Raw genomic sequence first — 27,876 nt, 5'->3', positions numbered from 1 at the left:
AAGGTTTTAATTTCTCCATCAAATCTGAATGAGATCCTTGCTGGGTAGAGTAATCTTGGTTGCAGGTTTTTCTCCTTCATCACTTTAAATATGTCCTGCCAGTTCCTTCTGGCTTGCAGAGTTTCTGCTGAAAGATCAGCTGTTAACCTTATGGGGATTCCCTTGTGTGTTATTTGTTGTTTTTCCCTTGCTGCTTTTAATATGTTTTCTTTGTATTTAATTTTTGACAGTTGGATTAATATGTGTCTTGGCGTATTTCTCCTTGGATTTATCCTGTATGGGACTCTCTGTGCTTCCTGGACTTGATTAACTATTTCCTTTCCCATATTAGGGAAGTTTTCAGCTATAATCTCTTCAAATATTTTCTCAGTCCCTTTCTTTTTCTTTTTTTCTTCTGGAACCCCTATAATTCGAATGTTGGTGCATTTAATATTGTCCCAGAGGTCTCTGAGACTGTCCTCAGTTCGTTTCATTCTTTTTTCTTTATTCTGCTCTGCAGTAGTTATTTCCACTATTTTATCTTCCAGGTCACTCATCCGTTCTTCTGCCTCAGTTATTCTGCTATTGATCCCATCTAGAGTCTTTTTCATTTCATTTATTGTGTTGTTCATCGTTGTTTGTTTCATCTTTAGTTCTTCTCTTCTAGGTCCTTGTTAAATGTTTCTTGCATTTTGTCTATTCTATTTCCAAGATTTGGGATCATCTTTACTATCATTATTCTGAATTCTTTTTCAGGTAGACTGCCTATTTCCTCTTCATTTGTTAGGTCTGGTGGGTTTTTATCTTGCTCCTTCATCTGCTGTGTGTCTTTCTTCTCATTTTGCTTATCTTAACTGTGTTTGGGGTCTCCTCTTTGCAGGCTGCAGGTTCGTAATTCCCGCTGTTTTTCGTGTCTGTCCCCAGTGGCTAAGGTTGGTTCAGTGGGTTGTGTAGGCCTCCTGGTGGAGGGGACTAGTGCCTGTGTTCTGGCGGATGAGGCTGGATCTTGTCTTTCTGGTGGGCAGGTCCACGTCTGGTGGTGTGTTTTGAGGTGTCTGTGGACTTATTATGATTTTAGGCAGCCTCTCTGCTAATGGATGGGGTTGTGTTCCTGTCTTGCTAGTTGTTTGGCATAGGATGTTTAGCACTGTAGCTTGCTGGTCGCTGAGTGAAGCTGGGTGATAGTGTTGAGATGGAGATCTCTGGGAGATTTTCGCCGTTTGATATTATGTGGAGCTGGGAGGTCTCTTGTGGACCAATGTCCTGAAGTTGGCTCTCCCACCTCAGAGGCACAGCACTGACTCCTGGTTGCAGCACCAAGAGCCTTTCATCCACATGGCTCAGAATAAAAGGGAGAAAATGTAGAAAGAAAGAATTAGTAGAATAAGAAAGAAAGAAAGAAAGGAGGGAAGGAGGGAGGGAGGAAGGAAGGAGGGAAGGAAGGAAAAAAGAAAGAAAGAAGATAAAGTAAAATAAAATAATGTAAAGTAAAATATAATAAAGTTATTAAAATAAAAAAATAATTATTAAGAGAAAAAAACGGACGAATAGAGCCCTAGGACAAATGGTGGAAGTAAAGCTGTACAGACAGAATCTCACATAGAAGCATACACATACACACTCACAAAAAAAGGAAAAGGGGAAAAAAATCATAAATCTTGCTCTCAAAGTCCACCTCGTCAATTTGGGATGATCGTTGTCTATTCATGTATTTCACATATGCAGGGTCCATCAAGTTGATTGTGGAGCTTTAATCCGCTGCTTCTGAGGCTGCTGGGAGAGATTTCCCTTTCTCTTCTTTGTTCTCACATCTCCCAGGGGCTCAGCTTTGGATTTGGCCCCACCTCTGCGTGTAGGTCGCCGGAGGGCGTCTGTTCTTCACTCAGACAGGATGGGGTCAAAGGAGCCGCTGATTCGGGGGCTCCGGCTCACCCAGGCCGGGGGTGGGGGGAGGGGCACGGAGTGCGGGGCGAGCCTGCGGCGGCAGAGGCCGGCGTGACGTTGCACCAGCCTGAGGCGCGCCGTGCGTTCTCCCGGGGGAGTTGTCCCTGGTTACCGGGAACCTGGCAGTGGCGGGCTGCACAGGCTCTCCGGAAGTGGCGTGTGGATAGAGACCTGTGATCGCACAAAGGCTTCTTGGTGACGGCAGCAGCGGCGTTAGCGTTTCAGGCCCTTTTAGCCGCGGCTCACGCCCGTCTCTGGAGCTCAGTTACGGAGCATCCTTAATCCCCTCTCCTAGCGAATCAGGATACAAAGCAGGAAAAAAAGTCTCTTGCCTCTTCGGCAGGTCCAGACTTTTCCCCGGACTCCCTCCCTGCAGGCTGTGTTCATGCCTCGAACCCCAGTCCGCCCCCGGCGCTCCGGCCGAAGCCGGAGCATCAGCTCCCAGCCCCGCCCGCCCCGGCGGGGGAGAACACAAGCCTCTCAGGCTGGTGAGTGCCGGTCGGCACCGATCCTCTGTGCGGGAATCTCTCCTCTTTGACCCCCGCACCCCTGTTACTGGGGGTTTCTTGCCTTTTGGGAGGTCTGAGGTCTTCTGCCAGCGTTCAGTAGGTGTTCTGTAGGAGTTGTTCCACGTGTAGATGTATTTCTGGTGTATCTGTGGGGAGAAAGGTGATCTCCGCATTTTACTCTTCCGCCATCTTCCCGGAAGCTCTGTACTTTATTTTATAAGTTAGTGTAAATAGGATCGCTTTTGATTTATGTTAAAGTTGTACCTCAATACATCTGAGCGTATATATGCAAAGCTGATAATCAGCTATTATGCATCAGTATAATCATAATGGTTGTTTATGGCCAGTGTGTGTTTTGGTTAGTTGTTGTTTATGCTACACATATATATTCAACAGCGACGTTGCAGGCATAAACGATTTAAAACATGAACAGTAAAATATTCTACAGTAGATATGTACTAGTATTTTCATGGAAAGTAGCATCATTGTAAATATTTAGGTGAAGAGCAAAATTGTCTTTATACATATTTATATGTCACATACATATAATTTTTTTTTTTAGAACCTCGTCATCAGAGAAAGCCCAACATATTTTATAGTGGCCCAGCTTCTCCCAAAAGACCAAGATATCGATTATCTTCTGCGGGACCAAGAAGTCCTTATTGTAAACGAATGAACAGGTTTGGTTCTGAAATAGTGACTGATTTATGACAACATAGTTGTCTGTATGTTAAGGTAGGATTGTAGAGTCTTAGGATTAGGTGTATCAGGATAGAATTCTAGAATTGTATATTTGGGAGAGTTAGCTCTATGCCTTTAGTGTTCTAATCCCCACTACCACTGACTAGTTTTTGGTTTTGCTTCCACTGATAGGAATTGTTAACAACTACCATGGTAAGGTAGTTTGTTCCATTGTTCCACACTAATAATAGAGAGCTACCTTTGCTTCAGTGTTTACTGTATTCCTGGCTTGGTGTTAAGCATTTTACATAGATTGTTTCATTTAATTTTCACATTAAGTTAGAGTATAGGTTTAGTCTTCTCTTCACATACTGTCCTAGATATATTTTCTTACCATGACAAATTCTAAGTTACATAGCTTCTAGACTTATGACTGTGACCATCCATTTTTGGATATATTTTTCAAATTTGCTCTTCTTACATACTGGGAAACATTAATTTTCTATGACTATTCAAATTATTTGTGGGTTTCTTTTCCTTTTACATCCTAACACTTGTTGCCTATCTGTCATACTTAAGTCTAAAGAGGTAATTCTTGTTATTTCTTCATTCTCCTGAGTAATAACAGATTTTCTGATGCATTAGAAATTTTCTGGGTAATAGTAGCATTATAGTAGTTCATGAATGAGAAAGCTTATAGGGTGAAGCCTAAAAAGGCAGAAAAAAATGACACTCATGTGGGGAATGGTGCTTTTTTCCTAGTATTATTAATGTGCTCAGAAGTAAGACTGAGGTCTTATGAGACTTCAACTATTCGAACAGTTTTTAGAAGCCTCCTCATTAGATGCAGACTATATCTGATCATGTTTTGGCCATGGAAGGCAACACCTCTATAGGTACTGACAAATTTCTCTCTTCTAGGACAAATATGAACCCAGGGTCTTTTAATTTGATGTTCAGAGTCTCAAAATCACAAGTGTACGGTCTAGATTTCTTGTTTCATCATCCCTTTTCACACAACCAGAGCCCAGAAGCATAGAGAATCAGAAAGACAACCTGTCAGGGCTGCCCAAGATAAACTGCACTTGAAAAGAGGCCAGTCACAACTACTGAAGCCCGCGTGCCTAGAGCCCATGTTCCACAACAGGAGAAACCACCTCAGTGAGAAGCCTGCGCACTGCAACGAAGAGTAGCCCCCGCTTGCCGCAACTAGAGAAAGCCTGCGCGCAGCAACAAAGACCCAACGCAGCCAAAAATAATAAATAAATTTTAAAATAAATAAATAAATAATAAAATAAAATAGGTAACCAACAAGGACCTGTATAGCACAGGGAACTATACTCAATATCTTGTAATAACCTATAAGGAAAAAGAATCTGAAAAAGAATATATACATATTTTTATATATAGATGTATGTATAACTGAATCACTGTGCTGTACACCTGAAACTAACACAACATTGTAAATCAACTATACTTCAATTAAAAAAAAAAGTTAAACACACACACAAAAAAAGAAAAGAGGCCAGGGACTTTTGTGATGGTCCAGTGGGTAAGACTCAGCGCTCCCAGTTCCGGGGGCCCGGGTTCGATAGCCGGTCAGGGAACTAGATCCCACATGCGTGCTGCAATTAAGAAGTCCACATGCCACAGCAAAGATCCTGTGTGCCACAACTAAGACCCAGTGCAGCCAAAATAAGTTAATAAATATTAAAAAAAAAAAAAAGGAGGCCATGCTGTCAGTACTTTTCATAGACCCCATAGGATATTGTTAAAGACCAATATTTTGATAGTGTAATTTAATGATCTTCAGAAAAGGAGAGTAAGGTGTAGTGCTCCCTGGAGTCCCCATCAAGCATAGGGCCCAGGGCAGCTGTCTTGGTTGACTGACTCACAAAACAGGCCTATGTTTGATCCCACAGAAGTGAGAGGCTTTCAGTTACTTTGAAATTTAATTTCTTTTCCCATATTTAATGTGTTTATATTTCTGGAATTAACATGCTTGTTGATTGACTTACCTCTGTAATCACCACCTACGATATATCTTGCAGTAGGGAGGAATTTTTTTTGCCTGTTTGGTGCTTGAGTTCCCATATTTGGTTCACAGGGTATACTCTTTCTCTGTGGAGAGTGTCTCATGTCATTGCATAGCTCCTTGGGTACAGGATTTTTTCCCCCTCCTATTATTTAACAAATGTTTGAGTACTACTATGTGCCAAGCACTATGGATATAAAAATGACTTAAGTCAGAATTCCTGCCCTTGGATCTCGGACTAGTGGAGGATTCTGACTCATTTAAACTATGAACCAAGAGGTTTAATCTGTACCCTGAGTCACATTATTTGGCTTAATTACCTTGGTGTTGGTTTTGATAATTCCCTTTAGACTTTTTCTTTTTGATAACAACTTTATTGTGATATAATTCACATGCCATATAGTTCGCCCATTTAAAGTATACAATTCAATGGTTTTTATTCACTGAGTTGTGCAACCATCACCACAATTTTGTTTTATTTTTTAATATTAATTTTATTTATTTATTTATTTTGGCTGCACCAGGTCTTAGTTGTGGCACGCGGGATCTTTGTTGCAGCATGTGGAATCTTTTAGTTGCAGCATGTGGACTTCTTAGTTGTGGCATGCAAACTCTTAGTTGCGGCATGCATGCGGGATCTAGTTCCCCTACCAGGGATCAAACCTGGGCCCCTTGCATTGGGAGAGTGGAATCTTACCCACTGGACCACCAGGGAAATCCCAACCACCACAATTTTAGAACATTTTTCTTGCCTCAAAAAGTAACCCTGGGGACTTACCTGGTGGTCCAGTGGTTAAGACTCAGCTCTCCCAATGTAGGGGGCACAGGTTCCATCCCTGACCAGGGAACTGAGATCCCGTACATGCACGGTGTGACCAAAAAAAAGAAAAAAGAAATGTAACCCCGTACTCTTTAGTTAATCACTCGCCAATGCTTCCAGCCCTAACCTACCACTGTTCTATTTTCTGTCCGTATAGATTCTGGGTATTTCATATAAGTGGAATTCTTTGTGACTGGCTTCTTTTGCTTGGTATAATATTTTCCAGGTTCATCCGCATTGTAGGATGTATTAGTACTTCATTCCTTTTTATTGCCAAATAAGATTCCATTGTATAAATATACTATACTTTGTTTATCCCTTTATTAGTTGATAGACATTTGGGTTGATTCTACTTTTTGGCTATTATGAGTAATGCTATTATGAACATTCATGTACAACTTTTTGTGTGAACAAATGTTTTCATTTCTCTTGGGTATATACCTAAAAGTGGAATTGCTAGATCAAATGCTAGCTATATTTAATGTTTTGAGGAATTGCCAGATTGTTTTTCCAAAATGGCTGCTGCACTTTACATTTCCACAAGCAATGTACTAGAGTTCCAATTTCTCTACACCTTTACTAACACTTGTTATTACCTGATCTTTTGAATGTAGCCCTTTAAACCTTTTTTTTTTTTCAATTTCTTCACCATGGTGGAGTTAACATCTCATTCCTTCTAACAACTTTAATGGTAGTCATTTGGCTTATTAGTCTTTTTACTTTTTCTTGAAGAGACCAGCTTCTGTTTATCATTTATATCCTACTTAGGCAGGGAAAGAAAGCACACATCCAAAGAGTTGTTTGAACATTGCTCTTAGTGAAACTTGCAGCCACAACGTAGGATTTTTGAAGGGTCTTTGGCGTACTTACATAGCAGAACTTCAGAAATGCTGCCTTTAAGTAGGATTTTCTTTCTTCCTTGTGATTGCTAACCTCTAGTCATCTAAAGTTTACTCTTTAGCTTCAGTTTGGAGTTTCTGGAACAAGCCTAGCCCCTTTAAACAAGAAGGTAACATAAATAGCACAATTGCTTCACCGGTATTACAAAGTACACGTTACTGGTTGTCAAGGAACTAGAACTGGCAACTCTAGACGCTCTGGTTAGGTTCAAAGTGCTGGTTCAGTGCTGTCTGTGCCAAATTTTTCAAAAGTTATTAGTAAAATGGAAAAACGAAAAAGTGAATGTGGGTATATGTATTTAGAATTTTTTTAAAAAACTGAAATAATGGCCTTTCTACAGTGTAATTTTGAAGAACTAGGACTGCCTAGGTTGTGAGTTCAGCTCTACCACTTATTAATGACCTTTTCCAAGTTATTTATCCTCTCCATGCTTTAGTTTTTTGATCTGTAGAATGGAGACAGTAGCACCTATCTCATAGAATTGTGCAAATTAGGTGAGTTAATACCTATAAAATGTTTAAAATAGTATCTGACATATGTTAAGTTCTATATGCGTTTGTAACTATAATGTTCAAAAATAATCCCTACTTTGCACATCAGACGTTGGAAACTTTCTCAGTCCACAAGGTTTTGTTGTTTGCTTATAACTTTATTGGTTTATGAAATAAACAACTGGAGATCATCAATGTGGTAGTGTACAGAAGGTGGATTTTTTTTTAAATAGAGAAAGGTTTTGAATTATACCATCATTGACTAGTTCTGATATTTTAAGCAAGTTCTTTAAACTATGAGCCACGTTGGCCCCAACTGTATAATGAGCCTACTAATATGTACTTGTCCAATTTTAATTAAGTTTGATAATACGTCAACCACCTGGTACAAGAAACACTTAGTAAATGTTAGTCCTTTTTATTAATTGTTAGTCTTAATTATGTGAATACCCACTGAATTCACACACAATTATGTATATTACATAATTATAAGTAAGATTCTATTATAATATTAATGATAGTATTAAATAAGTTAGTCTTGCATATAAAACTGGAGACTTGTACTCGGTGGTTTTACAGGCAGATCACAAATATGGTCTTTGGACGTGTTTGAATGGGTAGATGGTGAAGGATTATTTTCTTACTTATATCTGTTTCCACAGCCCCTTATCAAAACCCTGGGGCTGCTTTATATTTCAGAATTCAGATTTGGGGGAGGGATTTACAAAGAAAACATACAACATATATAATGTGCAATATTAACATTTGTAGGTGTGTCTGGGCCAGCACTGTATAGTCAGATATATTAATTTTATAGTAAAATGTATGAATAACCATAGTAAGCAGGACAAATAGAGATTTTGAATTGCCTTTATGACATTTCAGGTCATGTTTTGCTGCTAAGTGAATAATGAAAAAAGTTGTTTTCAGAGGTTTTTTTTAGGTATAAGATTCTGGACCTCAATTTTTCAGATAATAGATTGTGAACCTTTTATATTTTTGGACATACCTACTTAACCATGATTGTACTCTGACTCAGGAAATGCTCTAGACCCTGAGCCAATAGAATGATTAAATCTGGTTTTCCCAGCCAGATTCTGTTTTTATTCTGTGAGTCTTTGCAACTGTCCAAAGGCAGAAGTGATTTTAAAACTTTTTGAGTATTTGCAGCACTCAGCATTGTATTTTTGTTTTGAATTTTATTTATTTTTTTATACAGCAGGTTCTTATTAGTTTCTATTTTATACATACTAGTGTATATATGTCAATCCCAATCTCCCAATTCATCCCACCACCACCACCCCACCCACCATTGTCCCCCCTTGGTGTCCATAAGTTTGTTCCCTACACCTGTGTCTCTATTTCTGACTTGCAAACAGGTTCATCTGTACCATTTTTCTAGATTCCACATATATCAGCATCGTATTGGATACTACCAACCAGCCTACGATTTTGATTATTTTTATCTTTTTTTTTTTTTTTCGGTACGCGGGCCTCTCACTATTGCGGCCTCTCCCGTTGTGGAGCACAGGCTCCGGATGCGCAGGCGGACTCTCAACCACTGCGCCACCAGGGAAGCCCTATTTTTGTCTTTTTTTTTTAAATTAATTTATTTATTTTTGGCTGTGTAGGGTATTCGTTGCTGCGCACGGGCTTGCTCTAGTTGTGGTGAGTGGGGGCTACTCCTTGTTGCGGTGCGTGGGCTTCTCATTGCGGTGGCTTCTCTTGTTGCGGATCACAGGCTCTAGGCGCGTGGGCTTCAGGGGTTGTGGCTCGCGGACTCTAGAGTGCAGGCTCAGTAGTTGTGGCGCACGGGCTTAGTTGCTCCGCGGCATGTGGCATCTTTCCGGAACAGGGCTCAAACCCATGTCCTCTGCATTGGCAGGCGGATTCTTAACCACTGCACCACCAGGGAAGTCCAATACCTTAATTTTTTAAATATTGATTTTGTATGATTAAATGATAATATTTTGGATATATTGGGATATATAAAATACATTATTAAAATTAATTTTACTCTGTTTAGTGTGGTTAATAGAAAATTTTAAATTACATTTTTGGCTTGCATTTCATATCTATTGGACAGCAATGAGATCATTCAAAAGTTATGTACTTTGCCTTCATTTCATAAAAATGTGCATCTAACCTTATGGCTTTTTTTTTTTTTTTTTTTGGCTGCCCTGGGTCTTAGCTGTGGCAGGTGGGCTGCTTAGTTGCAGCTCCCCGGCTCCTTAGTTGCAGCACGTTGGCCCCGTAGTTGCGGCTCCAGGGCTCCTTAGTTGTGGCTCACGGGCTCCTTAGTTGTGACATGCAAACTCTTAGTTGCGGCATGCATGTGGGTGTGGGATCGGACCCAGGCTCCCTGCATTGGGAGCACGGAGTCCCATCCACTGCACCACCAGGGCAGTCCCAATCCTATGGTTTTTATTATTATGCAGTTCTATTAAAAATTGTTTAAGAAATATCTTTTTAAAAGCCACAGCTGAAAACTTTTCCATCTTAGACTTTACAGTATAAATTCCTCGTGGAGTTTGAGACTAGCAAGAATTGTCACTTGGGGTGAGCATGGTGTGCTTTTACTTGTGTTCAGTTGGAGCAGGCATTTTTTGCTTAGGCATTCTGCTACAAGCATCTTAACTTTTAACATAAGTGTGTTCATTCTTCCAGCTATAAAACAAGCAGGTTTTTCTAGGTATATTTTTTGTAACCTACCATAACTGTTTTTGAAAGTAATTAGGAAAGTAGTGATTCATTCTTGCTTGAAAGGGTTGATATGGATCCAGGTGCTGGTAGACTGAGTATTTTGCTGAGAGGTATAGTAGCAGAGTTGTTGCAGATCTGGAGACATGCTGCTTGTATGTGATTCCTAGATTTGCCATTTCCTAGTTGCGTGATCTTGGGCATTACAGTTAACCTTTCTGTGCCTCGGTTTTCTTTTAAAATTGGGGAAATAATAATACCTACTTCATAAGAATATTGTGAGGATTTAATGAATTTATACATGTAAATCACCTAAACTAAAACAGTGTTTGACAAATGGTAAACTCTCTGTAGGTCAGACAAGATTATTATAATGTATATTGATACTTTCTGAATTCTCAACCATGAATTACTTTATGTTGCTGTGGTATCTTGAAAACTGATATTTTCATTTGATTGTATGTCTTTAATAATAAAGGTTCAGATATAAATATTTCTAACACTTAAGTTCTCAACCTCTAAAGAAAATGAGGAACTTGAAACACATAATCTCATGATTTCCCCATTTGAAATTTTTTTAATTCTTAAGAAAAATGTATATATTCTAACATGGAATTTGGGGAAGGAAAGGGGGTTGATGAATGGGTTTTTTTTTTTAATCTTTTTAAAATAGGTGCCTCCCACTAAATTTTCGGAAAGATGAATTAAAAGGAATTTATAAAGATGGAATGAAAATTGGAGGAAGCCTTGCTGATGTTGATCTAATGCAAGTAGATTCTTCAGTAAGTACAGTCTGAAATGTTATTTTTTGCTTCAGTTCAAAGTTAAAAAAGAAATCAATTGTTTTATCAGAAATTTTAATCTTTATAGATTCTTTTCTTTCTTCTTTTAATCTTTAGGCCACAACTAAGATCCTGTTACTCAGTTGACTGTGTGTGGCTTGGGTAGTTTGGGAATGGAGTAAGATTTTAATTTTGATTCCAAATTTAAGAATGTCAATGTTTCCCTTCCATTACCAGGTGCGATTTGATAGTGTTGGTGGCTTGTCTAATCATATTGCAGCTCTAAAAGAGATGGTGGTGTTTCCACTACTTTATCCAGAAGTCTTTGAAAAATTCAAAATTCAACCTCCAAGGTAATTTAATTATACATTTTATTTTAGCCAAAATCTGAGCTATGCTATGTCCAGAAAGATAATGCTTCTCTGTTGAAAATTTTCAGGTCTACAGTAATTTGTTATATTTGCCCTGCAACATCCTGGGTGTTTCGAATATTTTACTTTCTTAATGTTTAACATGAAAAATGGTTTCAAAATTGATTCTCCATTAAAAAAAAATCGTTTTCCATGGCTTTTCATAATTTAGTAGAATTCCTCTCATACATACTCTTTACTTTTTTTCTTTCAGTTTTGTAATTTAGTTTTGAATTTATGTCAGAGTAATACATGTATGTAATTTTTAATATATTCTTTATTTTATAATGAAGTATAGTTGATTATATGTACATAATTTTAAAAGTTAAATAGTACTATAAGTTTTACAAAGAAAAAATGGTAGTAGTCCCTTCTGTTTTTTCTATTTTAGACATAATATATAGACTTCCTGTGAACAATGACTATTTGACTCTTACTTTCCCCACCCTCCACATATACACATTTTCCCCCTTCCATATTTCCAGTAGTTTATTTATATATAGATAAACTTGATTTTCACTGTTTGCTTTATGACTATGTAAATATTTCTTGCAGTTTAGCCATGTATTATATAACTTCATTTCCTCTTTTATATCTCTCCTCTCCCCACCATAAAACTCCTAGAGGAAAACATAGGCAGAACACTCTTTAACATAAATCATAGCAAAATTTTTTTGGATCTGTTTCCTAAAACAAAGGAAATAAAAGCAAAATAAACAAATGAGACATAGTTATATTAAAAGCTTTTGCACAGCAAAGGAAACCATTGACAAAACACAAAGACAACATATGGGAGAAGATATTTGCAAATGATATGACTGACTGATAAGGGGTAAATATCCAACATATATAAACAGCTCATATAACTCAACATTAAAAAACAAAAAACATGATTAAAAAATGGGCAAAAGAACTGAATAGATATTTTTCCAAAGGGACATGCAGATGGCCAACAGGCAGTTGAAAAGATGCTCAGCATCATTAATCATCAGGGAAATGCAAATCAAAACCACAATGAGATATCACCTCACACCTGTCAGAATGGCTGTTATCAAAAAGAACACAAATACGGCTTCCCTGGTGGCACAGTGGTTAAGAATCCACCTGCCAATGCAAGAGACATGGGTTCGAACCCTGGTCCGGGAAGATTCCACATGCCATGGAGCAACTAAGCCCGTGCACCACAACTACTGACCCTGCGCTCTAGAGCCCACAAGCCACAGCTACCAAAGCCCATGCGCCTAGAGCCTGTGCTCCGCAACAAGAGAAGCCACCGCAATGAGAAGCCCACTCAGCACAACGAAGAGTAGCCCCCGCTTGCCGCAACTAGAGAAAGCCTGCATGCAGCAACAAAGACCCAACACAGCCATAAATAAATAAATTTATTTTAAAAAGAACACAAATAACAAATGTGGGGAAAATGTGTAGAAAAGGGAACCCTCATACATTGTTGGTGGGAGTGTAAATTGGTGCACTACTGTGGAAAACAGTATGGAGGTTTCTCAAAAAACTAAAGATAGAACTACCACCGTATGCCCCAGTAATTCCACTCCTGGGTATATATCTGAAAAAAACAAAAACACTAATTCAAAAAGACACATGCAACCCAATGTTCATAGCAGCATTATTTACAGTTGCCAAGTTATGGAAGCAACCTAAGTGTCCATCAGCAGATGAATGGATAAAGAAGATGTGGTATGTATATACTCAGTGGAATACTACTCAGCCACTCAGAAAAAGAATGAAATTTTGCCATTTGCAGCAACACTGATGGACTTGGAGGGCATTATGCTGAGTGAAATAAGTCAGACAGAGGAAGGCAGATACTGTATGATATCACTCATATGTGGAATACGAAAGTACAATACACTAGTGAATATAAGAAAAAAGAAGCAGACTCACAGATATGGAGGACAAACTAATGCTTACCAGTGGGGAGAGGGAACTGGGGAGGGGTAATATAGGGGTAGGGGATTAAGAGGTACAAACTATTAGGTATAAAATAAGCTACAAGGATATATTGTACAACATAGGGAATAGAGCACATATTTTCTAATTACTATAAATGGAATATAACCTTTAAAAATGGTGAATTACTATATTGTATGCCTGTAACTTAGTTAATATTTTATATCCACTATACTTGAATTTTAAAAATTAAAGTAAAAAAATTCAACAACAGATTCCTTCAATTTTTTCTCTTCATTTCCCCTTCCTTACATTTCCCCTTTCTTACATTTCTGCTCATAAAAAATCAATATATGACTATGTTAAACTATTTTCATATGGTATGTTCTCTTTCCATTTTAATGGCTGAATAATATTCCATTTTGTGGATGTATCACATTTTATTTAATTGATTCTGCTATTTCTGGCTATTTTGTTTTCTCCTGTTTTCATTATCACAGATGTCAATATCATGAACATCTCATTGCTTCCTCTTTATGGGAATCATTAAGTTTTTTCTTTAAGATACCACCTTACAAATAAGATTACTGTGAGATATATTAAAAAAAAAATATATATATATATATATATATATATATTTTTTTTTTTTTTTTTTTTTTTACGGTATGCGGGCCTCTCACCACTGTGGCCTCTCCCGCTGCAGAGCAGAGGCTCCGGACATGCAGGCTCAGTGGCCATGGCTTACGGGCCCAGCTGCCTTGCAGCATGTGGGATCCTCCTGGACCGGGGCACGAACCCACGTCCCCTGCATAGGCAGGCAGACTCTCAACCACTGCACCACCAGGGAAGCCCAAAAATAGATATATTTTTAAAAATCTGTTTCTGTCTTGACTTTTGTACATTGAAATCACTGGTTTATTTCACTTGTCTGATTGTTTTCTTAACAATTGCTTTGTTTTTTTACCATTTGCATTTGATTATATTCATTTCTTATTATTTTTTATTTCTTTTGGCTGCAATGCGTGGCTTGTGGGATACTAGTTCCCTGACCAGGGATTGAACCCGCGCCCTGGCAGTGCAAGCACCAAGTCCTAAACACTGGACTGCCAGGGAATTCCCTTATTTTTCTTTTATTTTTTTCTTGACTTTGAATAGATTTTATCCATCACTTGTGATTTTTTTTTTTTTTTTGCCATTCTTATTTTGTCATTTCTGTTTTTCTGGGATCTTCCTTAACTTTTCTTTTCAAGAGCAGTTATTTGATGATCATTTCTAGTAAGATTATGAATATAACCCATTTTCTCAGAATTCTGTCCTGAGAACAATGAATAACTTTGGAAATATGTGAAAAAGCTGTACATTACCCTATGACAGTGCAGTGATGTCACCAAAAATTATCTTGAATTCTTTGTGTTGTCCTAGTCCCTGTCACCCAGCCACTACTTCAAGTTCTCTCTTCTTTTATCTTATTTTCTCTTGTGTCCATTCCCACTGTTTTCTTGCAAAACTTTTGCTGTTATGTTACTGGTGCTCAGACCAAAGATTATACGTGAAATCTGCTGTTCTTTCCCCTGATATGTTATAAAATTAAACAGTCAGGTCTTTTCAATCATAACTTTTATGCAAGATAAGATAATATGATGAGCATGATGAATGAATGAAAGAAAATATGTTTCACATAAAGGGTTTTATTTAGTTTCAATATTAATTTTATAGTATGAATATTAATTCCTAGGTTTTAAGTTGTGCTTTGTGGATTGAAATGATATTTCACTTGTCTTAATTACATTCTTATTCATTAAATGTATCCATGAAATTGGTTTCTAAGTTTTTGTTTGGTCTGTTTTTCAGTATAGTACTAAAATAATACTTATTCTTTTACAGGGGTTGCTTGTTTTATGGTCCACCTGGAACTGGAAAAACTCTGGTTGCTAGAGCACTTGCCAATGAATGCAGTCAAGGGGATAAAAGAGTAGCATTTTTCATGAGGAAAGGTGCTGATGGTCTGAGTAAGTGGGTAGGAGAATCTGAAAGACAGCTGCGATTGCTATTTGATCAGGTATGATATTAAAATTTACCTGTATAGATCTGTAATCAGTGTAGATTAAGTATAAGGATTGGATAAACCTTGCATTTGATCACTTTTCATAGAAATAAACTCATAATAATTATACCAAATATATACTCTTCCTAGATTATTTTCCTTTGTCGTGTCATGATTACACCAACGTATGATGAACAGTTTTATAGTAAAAAGAGGAAGGAATAATTGGGTCTAAGTTCTCTGGAGTCTTAGGTCTCATATCTAAAGACTAGAGACAGAGTGTTAGTCTCACTCTTAAAAGAGACGACAGTAGTGAGTTATGTTTCAGTATACGAGCTGAAGATTAGCTCTGCCCTAGAGTGGCTTTCAGTTTCATATCCCAATTGTATTGACAGTAAGTTGTGAGATAATAGCATTCTTAGCTACTGAGGCATATTGTTGCAAATGCTTTTATATCTCTTTGTAGAATTCACTGAGGTTTTTTTGTTTTAACTTTACTGAAATAGATTTTAAACTATGGCATCTTATTAAATAAATGTTTTTTTCCTCCTGACATGGAGGAAAGCTATGTCACTGTCTTCTATTCTTTGTCTTGTTTCGACAGTTGGTCTTCAGTAGATATTTTTTGTGTCCCAATAATTGTAGCTGTATGAAATCTGAGGGATATAACCAGTGGAGTATATTGAATGTTTCCAGCTGAAAATGCAAATAAACTTAAGTTGTATGCTCTTATAATTTATTGTGTCTGAATCATTAAAACATAGTTCTTGAGTTTATATTTTTAAAAACTTCTTATAAGCAAATAGGAATGAAAATGGATTAAAATGCTTTATACTAAGTCTATGTATTTGAAGTTTTTCATGATAACATGCAATCACTGGACTTGCTTCCTAGGCCTATCAGATGCGCCCATCAATTATTTTCTTTGATGAAATCGATGGTCTGGCTCCAGTACGATCAAGCAGGCAAGATCAAATTCACAGGTAAAACTTGCTTGATGGTACTTCTGCCTTTCTTCCTATATTCTGAGCAGTATTGATGTTGCATGAGGGATAGAATGTTAGATGGTGAAAGAATGTTTATAAACCAGTGTTGTTTGGTAGTAGAAACCAATGTGTAGTACAGAAGAAAAAGAAAAAGTGAACTTGTTCTAAAGGGTAGGGTGTTCTCAAGCACAGTATTGGTTATAGATTTAACTTGTGATACAGACCTAAATGCCCATTGGCCAGTGAGGTAAGGCAAATAAAATGAGTGAGGCAGGCCAGTGATAAGGGTGGGTCTGGGAAATGTGGCTGAGTGTCCAATCATGAAGAGCGTGGCCAATTGTTTTTAGCTCCAGCCTATTACTGAAGTGCAAAAGCTGACTCAGACTTGAAAAATAAATTTTCTTTCCTCAATTTTATATTCAGATTTTTGCGTTAAATATCTTTTAGGTGTTGCCAACTAATTCAGATGCTTTTTTTTTTTTTACCCTAGTACTAGCCCAACTTCCTGATTTTCAGAATGGGAAAGTTGCATCTCCCCTGTGATAATTGCTTACCCAAGGGAGCAGTTTTCACTAGTACCACTGACTCAACCTGAATCTAAATTCATTTTAGTCCTAGTTCATCTTCAGTTTTTCACAGCTTCTTTTTAAATGCAATTATTTAATTAATTTGGGTACCCAAAAGCAAATGTTTGCATGCTTTCATTATGCCAGTATTGTTTGTCATTGTAGATAATATAAAAGAGAAACGAGACATAAAATTATGAGTGATAGGTAGGTTTTGGCTTTTCTAACACCTAACAACATTTACTATATTCTGGTCCCCTTCTTTGACTTGATACTATAAAATTTTATTTGTTCTGAGTAAATTAAAATGTTTACTCCTATATGGTAAAAATAGTTGTGTGTGCACATACCCTACCAATAATCATACACACTTTTTATATATATGACACATTTCATTATCAGCCATACTGTATTCATTGTGTTGATAGGGAAAAATATATTTAATAATACGACCATCACTTTGCAATCAAGTAATTGAGTACTTACTGTATTTTGGAACAGTTCTAAAAGGGATTAGAGAAATTTTAACAAGAAATATAGAATAATTTTAGCAAGCACTTATCATTTCAAATATATATTTTTAAGAGAACTTTAGTTTTTTGTTTTTTCCAAAGACTTAAAAAATCTGAGAGAAAAACATTTTTGTTAAATTAAGCTTATTTATTTATTTACTTTAAGGGAGTAAATCTTTTTCTTTTTTTTTACAAATTTATTTATTTATTTATATTTTTTATTTTTGGCTGTGTGGGTATTCGTTGCTGCGCGCGGGCTTTCTCTAGTTGCGGCGCTCAGGGGCTGCTTTTCATTGTGTTGCGTGGGCTTCTCATTGCGGCGGCTTCTCTTGTTGAGGAGCACGGGCTCTAGGTGCGCGGGCTTCAGTAGTTGTGGCTCACAGGCTTAGTTGCTCCGCGGCATGTGGGATCTTCCTGGACCAGGGCTCGAACCTATGTCCCCTGCACTGGCAGGTGGACCACTGCACCACTAGGGAAGTCCAAATTCAGCTTTTTTAGAAGTTAGCACATTGAACATGATTAAACTATCCTCTTTATCTTATTGTTGGTAATAATTGTAGGATAATGCAAATAAGTAAGTATGTGAATGCATTAGAAAATAAGATTTTTAGCCTAAGAAAAGAGGATACAAATATAAAGTAAATTAAATTAAAACCCTCAAATCGGGCTTCCCTGGTGGCACAGTGGTTGAGAGTCCGCCTGCCGATGCAGGGGACACGGGTTCGTGCCCTGGTCCGGGAGGACCCCGCATGGTGCGGAGCGGCTGGGCCCGTGAGCCATGGCCTCTGGGCCTGCGGGTCCGGAGCCTGTGCTCCGCAACGGGAGAGGCCACAGCAGTGAGAGGCCCACGTACTGCAAAAAAAAAAAAAAAAAAAAAAAAAAAAACCCTCAAATCTTTACTTGAATTAGAAATACCAGTATGAACTTACGATGAATTTTATTTTTAAAGAAAAAAATGATTCCTATCTCTGGACACTAAAAAGGCCTAGAAACAATCACAGTCCAGTGGCAATTCATACCCTTAGTAATCAGAGTGTGATCTCTAAATACTAGGATTCTTTAGTAGAGGAGGTGTTAGGCAGAACTGAGATGGGAAATAGCAAGACAAGCCTGGAACATACTGTAATTCCTGGAAGTGAAGAAGCAATCAAAGACTACTGGGGTCACATCAGAGTGACATAGCCAGTTTGAAGGGGTTTCCATTGGCCAAAGACGGGACAGTTTGAGACCCAGTATACTGAGTCTCTTAAATATGTATACACATATTTAAGAGACTCAGTATATTGAAGTGTATCAAGTACACAGAAATCAGTTTTTAATGATCTCTTTAAAAAAAGAACTTAACTGGTCACTCCAAAGGTTGCTAAGACAGTGACTCATTACTCTGAAAATTGATGAAGAGAATGAATCAAGCATTTCTTTTTCCTGTCCTGTAACCCTGATTCAGAGTAATTTAATAATAATGATAAAGAGAACTTTGTTCTCTATAGAAAAATCACATTTAATAAACGCAAAGGAAATTATTGAATTAGAAAAATAACCATTTTGCAACCCCTTATGAAATAGTGGATCAAGAACTATGGTTTTCAACTGGGAGTGATTTTGCCCCCCAGGGGACACGTCTGGATATATTTTTGATTGTCACAACTGGGAGGGGGGAGTGCTCTACTGGCTTCAAGTGGGTGAAAACCATGGATGCTGTTAAATATCCTACAGTGGACAGGACAGCTCTCCACAACAAAGAATTATCTGGCCCAAAATGTCAATGGTGCCAAGATTGAGAAACCTTAATCTAAGCAATAGTTATCGGTGGCTGCTATGAAAGCAGATAAGTTGAAAAGGTTAATAGTAAAGTTTATGATGAGTGGAGTAAGCTGATAACACCTCAACTAAACCCAACCTACTGATCTTAAAAATGAAAATATGGTATCGCTTGCCTCCTGATGTATACAGTAGGAAATACATGGTATCTTCCTGTGAAATGTGCTATCCCAAATAGTTTAATCTATATTTATTAAGCTTGTAGATGTAACTACCAGTTTACAGGAAATATGAAAGCTAAAGGACAAGTTAAATGAGCCTATCAGGAAGCAATCAGCTCAATCCAGATGTGGGAGGGAAATTCTACAAAACAAATGAACCAGTTTCTTCAAAAAATAAATGGCATGGAGGAAGAAAAAAAAAGTGAGGGAAGGGTGATGGGGAACTGTTATGGATTTGAGGGTTGTTTGACCAAGTGCAATGTGTGTAGATCTTGGCTTGAACAAACCAAATGTAAAAAGATATTTTGAGACGATCAGGGAAATTGGAATTAGTGTCATTTACATTGGTGTCATAGTATTGTGGGAGTTTTTAAAAGTCCTTATCCTCAGAAATACATATGTGAAGCACTTAACATGAAATATTTATGGGTTAAATGACCTGAGATTTTTTTGTTTGGTTGGTTTTTTTTAAAGCTATTGGGTGAAGACAAAAAAGGAATACTGATAATTGTTGAAACTGAGTGATGAAGATGTGGAGACTGTTTTACTATTCTCTCTCCATAATGAAAAGTTTAAAATGTAATTAAAACTCTTTTTTAAAAAAATTAATTAATTTATTTTATTTATTTATTTATTTATTTTTGGCTGTGTTGGGTCTTCATTGCTGCGCATGGGCTTTCTCTAGTTGCGGCGAGTGGGGGCTACTCTTTGTTGCGGTGTGCGGGCTTCTCATTGCAGTGGCTTCTCTTGTGGAGCACGGGCTCTAGGCACACAGGCTTCAGTAGCTGTGGCACGTGGGCTCAGTAGTTGTGGCTCACGGGCTGTAGAGCTCAGGCTCAGTAGCTGTGGCGCACGGGCTTAGTTGCTCCGCAGCATGTGGGATCTTCCCGGACCAGGGATTGAACCTGTGTCCCCTGCATTGGCAGGGGGGTTCTTAACCACTGTGCCAGCAGGGAAGTCCAAATCCTATGTTTTTATGCTTTATGTATATTCTTTTTTATTTTGGGGTCCTTTGATAATGTGTACACAATGAACCATTTTATTATTTTTACTTTCTGTTTGTCGGCCTAGTACTTGTATTTTTTTGATGTTGTATCCCTGTTTGAGAACTCTAAAGTTCCTATGTGAAATTATGCTTTATGAAATGGCTTCCAGGATCCATTTGTAGCATTCTAAAAACTGTGTTTTCCATTGACTTTAAATGTCTATGTGCCATGTAGTATGTTATTTTACAGATTTTCTTTTTAAAAAGCTTATTGAAAGTAGTGGAATGCTCTGAGAAAATTCAGTCACACATTTAATGTATTAAATCTTAGCAAAAAAAAGAAATGATGTGTTCAGCTTCCATACAATTAATCTCTTCTCTCTTATTTTTAAATTTAGTTCAATTGTTTCCACCCTGCTAGCTCTTATGGATGGATTGGACAGCAGAGGAGAAATTGTCATCATTGGTGCTACCAACAGACTGGATTCTATCGATCCTGCTTTACGAAGGCCTGGTCGTTTTGACAGAGAATTCCTTTTTAGCCTACCTGATAAAGATGTAAGAATTTAACATCACTCAAATTTTGACAAAGTTGATTGCCTTTATCATGAACAAGTCTTGGTATAGCGAAAAATTGAAGATTGAGTTTTGTATGTTCTGAAGCGAAGTTGTATGATTAACATTCAAACATGTATGTATGTATTTTTAGGGAGGCATTATTTTATTTAAAGAAAATAACTTGGATAAATTTTTATTCTTTTTTTTTTTTTTTTTTTTTTGGTTCCCGCGGCTTGTGGGATCCTAGTTCCCCGACCAGGGATGAACCCAGGCCACAGCAGTGAGAGTGCCAAGTCCTAACCACTGGACAGCCAGGGAACTCCCCACCCCACCCCCCTCTTTTTTTTTTTTTGTAATAAAATAGTGCCTCCCTAGAAATACTCTTAAAATTCTTTCAATTTGAGCACAACATTTGCATGTTAATTATACAGCTTTATTTTGATTCAGAACACGTGGCCTAACAGTCAATCCTTAGCCAATTCATTAGCCTTGGCTTTTTTCACAGATACAACCATATAATCCTATGCAGTTATTTTAAAGCTGCCTAATATTTTGAGAACCAAGTAAGAAAATATGGGTAGAGCTGTCAGTACTCTTAAAAACAGTTCTTAATATGTACCAGAATAAACAATAGTCCAGTAGTTTCTTAATATCTCTCATTCACATTTATGATGACTAGAACTTGAGCTATAAATGTAGATCTGTTTAACATAAAATCCTCAAGCTCTTACAAATACATCTTTTTTTTTCATTTTTACTGTTTCATATTTCTGTTTATATTAGGTATTAAAATCTTTAAAATTTTAGATAAATTATTCTAAATTGAAATTAATCTGAATAATAAAAATTTAACTGTTTTTATTTGTAGGCTCGAAAAGAAATTCTAAAGATTCACACAAGGGATTGGAATCCTAAACCACTGGACATATTTCTAGAAGAACTAGCGGAAAACTGTGCTGGTAAACATTGCTTTAAGCATTAAAAGAAATATTACATGCATTTCAAAGATGGAATAAGTTGTAGTTTTGCCAAGGTTATGTTTAAAGAAATGCAAATTATATTTGTTTCTTATTTATAGTTGCCGGCATGTTTTCTTTTTTTTTTCTTTTGGCCGCGTTGGGTCTTCATTGCTGTGCGGGGTCTTTCTCTAGCTGCAATGAGCTGGGGCTACTCTTTGTTGCGGTGCACGGACTTCTCATTGCAGTGGCTTCTCTTGTTGCAGAGCACGGGCTCTAGGCGTGCGGGCTCAATAGTTGCGGCGTGCGAGTGTGCAGGCTTTCAGTAGTTGTGGTGCATGGGCTCAGTAGTTGTGGCTCACAGGCTCTAGAGCGCAGGATCAGTAGTTGTGGCGCACAGGCGTAGTTGCTCCGCGGCATGTGGGATCTTCCTGGACTGGGGCTCGAGCCCGTGTCCCCTGCATTGGCAGGCGGATTCTTAACCACTGCGCCACCAGGGAAGTCCTGTTTTCTTCGTATAAAGTCCTAGATATTATATAGAGGTAATTGATATTTTGACTGTCAGGGAATATCAGAATGAAGTTAGATCTTTTACTAACTGTTCACATTTTTCTAATTATCCTATTAAGCATTCTACATATATTATTTCAGGTAATTCTTACATCAGTCCTGCGAAGTAGGTAGCTTTATCCCCATTTTACAGATGTAGAAATGGCTGAGAGAGCATAAATGAATAAAGAGAGCATAAATCTCTAAAGATCACACGTCTAGTAAATGACAAACTGGAATTTGAACCTGATTGATTTCAAAAGTCGTGCTCTTGACCCTTGTGCTCTACTTCATGCCTGCATATTTCACTCTCAAAAGTTGATTGATTTGTTAAGGGTTATTATCAACCATGTAAGTTCACTTGGGGGAATGAGAGACATTTTAGCCTTATTACTCCTAAATATTTTACTACTATATTGCTAGGCTGATTTTTAATTTTCTTTTAACCATGGTCAAGCTAATAGAGCGGTGGTTTACTTAAAAAAATGTTTTTTGGTTGCCTTGGATAGGATACTGTGGTGCAGATATTAAGTCAATATGTTCTGAGGCTGCTCTGTGTGCTCTGCGTCGACGCTACCCACAGATCTATACCACCAGTGAGAAACTACAGTTGGATCTCTCTTCAATTAATATCTCAGCTAAAGACTTCGAAGTAGCTATGCAAAAGATGATACCAGCCTCCCGAAGAGCTGTGACATCACCTGGGCAGGCACTGTCCGCCATTGTGAAACCACTCCTGCAAAGCACAGTTGACAAGATCTTAGAAGCTCTGCAGAGAGTATTTCCACATGTGGAAATCGGAACTAAAAAGGCATTAGACTCAGGTATGAAACTTGATTGACCATTTAGTTTTCATAATCTGTAAAACTAAATGTTTTGTACATCCCTGTACAGTAATGTTTCTTTATAAAAGAGCCTCTTGAAAGGAATTTGGCCATGCTTTGCCTAGATATTTGAAAGAAATTTACTTCACGGATTGCCCTAGACTTAATCTAAGTTTGGAATGCATTATTTTAATTTACTTGTTATTTATATCTACACAAACATTTTTGATTCTTAAAAAAATGTCATTGAAGTTCCTTGGTTTGCTAACTGAGGCATTACATGAAGATTTACTTTGTAATTCAGAAAAGTTACTAATGCACACTTTTTTTGTTTACTTTATAGATATTTCTTGTCCTCTTTTAGAAAGTGACTTGGCATACAGTGATGACGATGTTCCTTCAGTATATGAAAATGGACTTTCTCAAAAATCCTTTAATAAGGGAAAAGAAAATGTTAATTTTCTTCATTTGAATAGGTACACTTCCCTTGAAAATTAATATATTTTTTTTCTTGTGTAAATTCCCTAAAACTAAATGAAATGACGTTTGAAAAGATAAAAGATGCCAGCCAATTGACTTTTTTAAAAAGTTAAAATATTAGAAAATTTTTTGTTGTTACAGTTGTCATGATGGTAGAAACTATACTGTATGAAGTATTCCTAAAAATCTGTAGGGGTTGATTCTTTCCAAAAACCATATGAACCATGATGTTATGACTGGCCATATTGTCAAAACTTTTGACTTCTAAAGTTCATAGTTGGTAATTGGGAGGGAAATTTAAACTTTTTTTCCCTAAATCATAGGTTATTACTCATTTCTTTCAGAAATACTTGTTATCAACCTATGTCTTTTCGACCAAGAATATTGATAGTAGGAGAACCAGGATTTGGGCAAGGTTCTCATTTAGCACCAGCTGTCATCCATGCTTTGGAAAAATTTGCAGTGTACACATTAGACATTCCTGTTCTTTTTGGAGTCAGTGCTACATCTCCTGAAGAAACATGTGCCCAGGTAATTCATTGTTGCCCAGACACATAAGTTGTAAGTCAAAGTAGTCTTCCAAAGACAAAATCTAGAATTGCCTCGTTCTTTTTGTACTGTGTTTTTTGTCTTTCTGATTTCTAACTTCAGGTTTTCAAAATAGAACTATGCGTAAGTGCTTAGTTATTGAAGAGTGTGAGTTTAAATCCCTTTTCCACCACTTACTTGCTATGTGACTTAGAAAAGTTATTAGATCTCTCTGCCCCATTTTCCCCATTTGCAAAATGGAGATGATAATAGTCCTTACCTTGTATGGCTGTTGTGAGAAATGAGTAAAATACTTAAAAGTGACGGCTATGCAAAATAAAATTTTAATTTTCTTCATTTGAGTAGGTACATTTCCCTTGAAAATTAGTATATATATATTTTTTGTGTGTGTGTAAATTCCCTAAAACTAAATGAAATGATGTTTGAAAAGATAAAAGATGCCAGCTAATTGATTTTTTTTTAAAGTTAAAATATTAGAAAATTTTTTGTTGTTACAGTTGACATGATGGTAGAAACTATACTGTATGAAGTATTCCTAAAAATCTGTAGGGGTTGATTGTTTCCAAAAACCATATGAACCTTGCTGCTTCTGTTTTTGTTATATTAAAATTTTTTAAATGTAAAAGTGTTTTATACTTGTATTTTTATATTTAACCTTGGTTGCCATAACAGAAAAGTCTTCTAGATTTCTTGAGCTGTTTTCTAATTGCTTGAAGCAATTATGTTTTTCTAAAAACGAGACTTTTTTTGTGTGTGTGGTACGCGGGCCTCTCACTGTTGTGGCCGGATCTTCCCGGTCCGGGGCACGAACCCGTGTCCCCTGCCTCAGCAGGCAGACTCTCAACCACTGCACCACCAGAGAAGCCAAGCCCTAAAAATGAGACTTTTATAAAACATTTAAAAACAAGATTGTGGGATTGGGGAAGCATTTTTAAAACTTGAGGGTTTTATATGACAATTCCGGGAAATTAAACATTGTTCCAGATTAATAAAGCATATAACTAATGTGCTGACTCTCTAATTGAATGTAATTTTTTTCTCTCTCTACTAGATGATTCATGAAGCTAAGAAAACAGCACCAAGTATAGTGTATATTCCTCATATTCACTTGTGGTGGGAAATAGTTGGACCAACACTTAAAGCCACATTTACCACATTATTACAGAATATTCCTTCTTTTGCTCCAGTTTTACTACTTGCAACTTCTGACAAACCCCATTCCACTCTACCAGAAGAGGTAATTTGGGAGAAATTATTATATTTTAAAAAGAGATATACTTAAGTAATAAGAATTTATGGAAAAAATTCCAAGTGCTACAGAGGTGAATAAAATTATAAGGAAAAGTTTTCCTATTAAAGATACCATTGTTAGCTATTTGATACATGTGCTTGTTGGGCAGGATGGTATATGTATATGTGTATGTATATTGTAAGACCATATTGTAAATTTTTTTTCTCTAAATGGAATATGATGCATACTATTCTGTAACTTACTTTATATATCTTATGTGTTTTTTAATACATAAGTCTTATTTCTTTTAAGAGCAGCATAGCTTTTTCTGTTTTCTTGATATACCATAATTTATTTATCCAAATCCTTATTAATAGGATTTTAGTTATTTTCCAGTTTTTTTCCTGTTGAACTGCTACAGTGAGCATTCTTGGGTTTTAAATTACATGAGCATTACTATGTGGATTTTTTTTAACATGTATTCCTAAAAGTGGAATAACTATAGCTTAGCCAAAGAGTATGCACATTTGACATTTTTGATAGTACCAAATTACTGTCCTTCAAATTTGTGCCAATTTAGACAACTACCAGTGACAAAATTCATTCTGCTTCTGCCTGTAATACTCTTCTCCTAGATACATAGAAAATAAAGGTGTGATCCTTTATTTTTCTCAGATGTCTGCCTAGATATCACCTCAGAGGTCTTCCTGATCAGTTTCTCAATTACAGCAGTACCACCTCTGCCTATCACTGTCTTCTCCCTTACTCTGCTTTGTTTTTATCACTACTTGACATTAAGTATTAATTTGTTTGACTCTATCTCTACTAGCAGAATGTAAAATATGTGAAATCAGGGACATTTTTCCACCTCTCCGTCCCCAGAATACATAATAAGCATGTTGCAGTCTTGTGTGTGTGTTTTTAGAACATTAGTAGGAAGATAATTCAAATATTTTATTTTAAATATATTTACTGAGCACTTATTCTGTGACAGACATGGTTATAGGCATTGGGAATATAGCATTGAACAATATAGAGAAAAATCTGTATCCTCCTAGGGCTTACATTTTAGTTGAGGGAGAGACAAACAAAAATAAAATATAATACCAAGCTACCAGTATGGAGAAAAATTTAGCTAAGCAATGCCAAAAGAGTGTGGTAGGGCCACAGTGTTAAATCCACTAGGTTAGCCTCACCAAGAAGATGACATTTGAGCAAATACCTGGAGTAGGTAAGGTAGTGACCCATTTGAGTATCTGAGGGACAGAGGCTCCTGGCAGAGGAAAAGCAAGTGCGAAAGCGCTGAAGGAAGAGTGTGGTGTGTTGAAAAAATCGCAGAAAGTCTAGAGTGGCTAGAACAGAGTGAATAAAGGACGAAGTAGAAGGAAATGATGTCAGGGAGTTATCAGAGGACCAGATTGTGTCCCTGATGGCAGTTTCGTAGTTGTTAATTCTTCAACTAAAACTTAAGTAAACTGGGAAATGAACATTAAGTATATATTAATTACAGATTCTTAGGGTGGGAAGAGTCCTTAAAGTTTTCTACTTTAGTCATCTAGTTCTGGACTCTAAGTCTTTCTTTTGTATAGAACACCTTCACAATTCATTTTGTTAGTTCTGACTCCTTAGAAAAATCAACTTATTTTGAGAGGCTTCCATTTCTTAATCTCCATTTGTTTCCCACATAAAATAGAGAGCCCGTCTATTCTGTCTTCTTCATGACAAGCTCTTTGTATGTTTGAATATGGTTTTGTGTTCATTTCTATCTCCTTACTCTGACCCAGTCTTCTTCACACTAAAAATTTCTTCTTCTATGATAAGATATTCCTTAGGACTATTAAATACAATAAAAGTTTATTTCTTGCTCACTTAACAATACCAGGCAGATGAGTAGGTTGGCGGGTCCACCCTCCACCATGTAGTCATACCAGACACTCAGGCTGAGAGAGCTTTCTCATTTTCATCATGTGACTTTCCAGGTTACTTTCATTCCACCCAGCTGAAAGGATTGGCCTTCTTGTGCCTGGTCTGAAAGTGATACATATCATTTCCTTTCACATTCCATTGGCTAAAACTCACATAGCCGTACCTAACTGCAAGGGAGACCAGGAAATATGATATAGCAGTGTGCCCAAAAGGAAGAGAACATGGAGTGTGATAATAGCAGGCTCTGCTACACGTCACACATATTTTTAGTTTCTTCAAAATTCTAGTCACTCTCTTGAATGTCTTTCTCTTTATATTCCTTTTGAAAGGCTGTACTCAGAATGAATTAAGTACTCTAGCAATGTTCTGATTAACAGAGTAAAGAATTGCTATTTAGTAGCCCCATTAACCATTGATTTATTGTACTCACTGTCAATTAAAACTTTGTTAATTATTTCAAAGTTTAAAACAAAGATAAGTTGATACTCTTGGTAATAAGTAAGGCAAACTAGCTGAACTTTATAAAGACGTAGGGAGGTTGAAAAGCTGTCATCAGTTTAATCTTGGAT

General features: G+C 37.0%; 1 protein-coding gene across 3 annotated transcripts in view; it reads left to right on the top strand.

The window, feature by feature from the left end:
- ATAD2 (ATPase family AAA domain containing 2) overlaps positions 1-27,876 on the top strand; it is a 71,783-nt gene that overhangs the window by 28,739 nt on the left and 15,168 nt on the right. For all 3 annotated transcript variants that reach the window (XM_059995151.1, XM_059995153.1, XM_059995152.1), the window contains exons 8-18: positions 2,995-3,112; positions 10,733-10,841; positions 11,079-11,194; positions 15,044-15,218; positions 16,098-16,186; positions 20,633-20,792; positions 21,661-21,751; positions 22,807-23,121; positions 23,465-23,597; positions 23,946-24,132; positions 25,202-25,387. In XM_059995151.1, the coding sequence (XP_059851134.1) occupies positions 2,995-3,112; positions 10,733-10,841; positions 11,079-11,194; positions 15,044-15,218; positions 16,098-16,186; positions 20,633-20,792; positions 21,661-21,751; positions 22,807-23,121; positions 23,465-23,597; positions 23,946-24,132; positions 25,202-25,387 (1,679 nt within the window). The remainder of the gene's footprint in view (positions 1-2,994; positions 3,113-10,732; positions 10,842-11,078; positions 11,195-15,043; positions 15,219-16,097; positions 16,187-20,632; positions 20,793-21,660; positions 21,752-22,806; positions 23,122-23,464; positions 23,598-23,945; positions 24,133-25,201; positions 25,388-27,876) is intronic.

The sequence above is a fragment of the Delphinus delphis genome, chromosome 17 (genome assembly GCF_949987515.2).
Source record: "Delphinus delphis chromosome 17, mDelDel1.2, whole genome shotgun sequence".
NCBI lineage: Eukaryota > Metazoa > Chordata > Mammalia > Artiodactyla > Delphinidae > Delphinus > Delphinus delphis.
Note: the sequence above shows the minus strand (reverse complement) of the source record. Positions and strands in the feature narration are given on the sequence as shown.